The sequence below is a fragment of the Camellia sinensis genome, chromosome 9 (genome assembly GCF_055761805.1).
Source record: "Camellia sinensis isolate YWXY chromosome 9, ASM5576180v1, whole genome shotgun sequence".
Lineage (NCBI taxonomy): Eukaryota > Viridiplantae > Streptophyta > Magnoliopsida > Ericales > Theaceae > Camellia > Camellia sinensis.
Window position 1 is genome coordinate 45,283,751 of NC_138969.1, and position 1,838 is coordinate 45,285,588.

Below are 1,838 nucleotides of genomic sequence, written 5' to 3' on the forward strand. Positions count from 1 at the left end.
ATGCTTCGGGGTTGTGTTCTTGACTTTAAGGGGTCGTGGCAGAGATACTTGCCTTTAGTGGAGTTTGCCTATAATAATAGCTTCCAATCGAGTATTGGCATGGCACCGTTTGAGGCCTTGTATGGTCGACCGTGTAGATCCCCTGTGTGTTGGGCCGAGGTGGGTGATGCACGTATGTTAGTCCAAAGTTAGTCTGGGAAATGGCGGAGAAAGTTGCACTTATTCGTAAGAGGTTGGCTACTGCCCAAAGTCATCAAAAAAGTTATGCCGGCCGTAGGAGGAGACCCTTGTCTTTTGAGGTGCGAGACCATGTCTTGTTGAAGATATCACCTAGGAGGGGTTTGATGAGGTTGGAAAGAATGAAAGTTGTCCCCTCGATTCATTAGACCTTTTGAGATCCTTGAGCGGATTACAGAGGTAACTTATCGTTTGGCCTTGCAGCCACAGCTTTTCGAGGTTCAAGATGTGTTTCATATTGGCATGCTTCAGAAGTATCAGTCAGATCCATCGCACGTGTTGAATTGGGCCAACTTAGAGGTAGATGAGGATGCCTTATATGAAGAGAGACCAGTGAGAGTCTTGGATAGTCTGGGCCAAGTCTTGCGAGACAAGATAATTTCCTTGGTTAAAGTATTGTGCAAACATCATGGGGTTGAGGAAGCAACTTGGGAACGTGAGTTGGAGGTCCATGAGAAGTATCCGAACTTAATTGTTGATGCTTGATCATGTATTGAAATTTGTTATGTTAAGGAAATATGAAAACATTGTATATGTTTTAAGAATATGGACACATTGTATATGTTGTATATGTTTTGAAAAACACAGATCTAGTATAAACATTGTATATACTTTGAAAAAATGTGAATTGGGCTTTCAATGTTGGAACTTGTGTATTGAGTTGATGAGAATGGGTGACCAGAGGATGGGTCATGGTGACAGAATTGATTAATTATCTTTATTGTGATCGGTTTAAACATTGCTTTAAAACTTGATTTGAAATTTTGAGGACGAAATTCCTTAAAGGTGGAGATTATAGCGATTTCGATTTTAACCAAACCCTTTTGTATCTTGGACTTGGGTTTCATAGTTTCGTAGTGTTGTTCATGTCTTTCTCCCCTTATATTTCCTTGAGTTTGGCTATTGGATTATAATGGTTGCGTTTAGAACATGTTGGTTACTTGGTTTTCAAACTTTTGTTGCCCATAACTTTACTCCTCTGCTTGAGCAGGCTTTGTGAACTCTCAGTACTTTTGTAGGTCTGCAAAACTTCTGGGAGAGTGTATTCCACGCTCGACCGATCTCAGCTCGAGTGGCCTTTTTTGCGCTCGAGCGTTGGTTTGTTGTCTACAAAACTACTGGGAGTGTGCATTCTGCGCTTGAGCGTCATTTTTTGCACTTGAGCGGACTGTGCGTATATCAGTTCGTAGCAACACCTTTTTACATCACTTTTTCATAAATTTTTCTCTCAAAACCCTAGATCTAAAGCCTCTCTCTAAAGCATCTCTCTCACTTTCTCTCTTTACATTTTCACCTAGATCTGTTGGTTTTTCTACCCTTGTGTCTTTGAGAAAAAGGTAGAGCGTCTCAAGAACTTCACTTTGGTTCGAACAAAACTTGGTTTCAGCGTCTTTGAAGTTTCTTCTTTTCTTGCTCGTCTTCTAAACTTGAGGTAGGGACTTTCTACACTCTTCTATGAGTTTTAACTTAGTTATTTGTTGATGCGTAAAGAATATTAGAATTTGAGATGATTTTGAACAAACCTAAGATTTTGGTTTAAAATCAAAAGAAGGGTTTTTAAATGCATGTATCAAAAATGGTTATGGGAGGAGATGTGAGGT

General features: G+C 39.9%; 1 protein-coding gene across 1 annotated transcript; it reads left to right on the forward strand.

Moving 5' to 3' along the window:
* Positions 1–200: 200 nt before the first annotated feature.
* Positions 201–723, forward strand: LOC145799391 (uncharacterized). The gene is made up of 2 exons (XM_082888958.1): positions 201–299; positions 442–723. The coding sequence occupies exons 1-2, from the start codon at positions 201–203 to the stop codon at positions 721–723; spliced, it is 381 nt and encodes a 126-aa protein (XP_082745084.1).
* Positions 724–1,838: the final 1,115 nt, after the last annotated feature.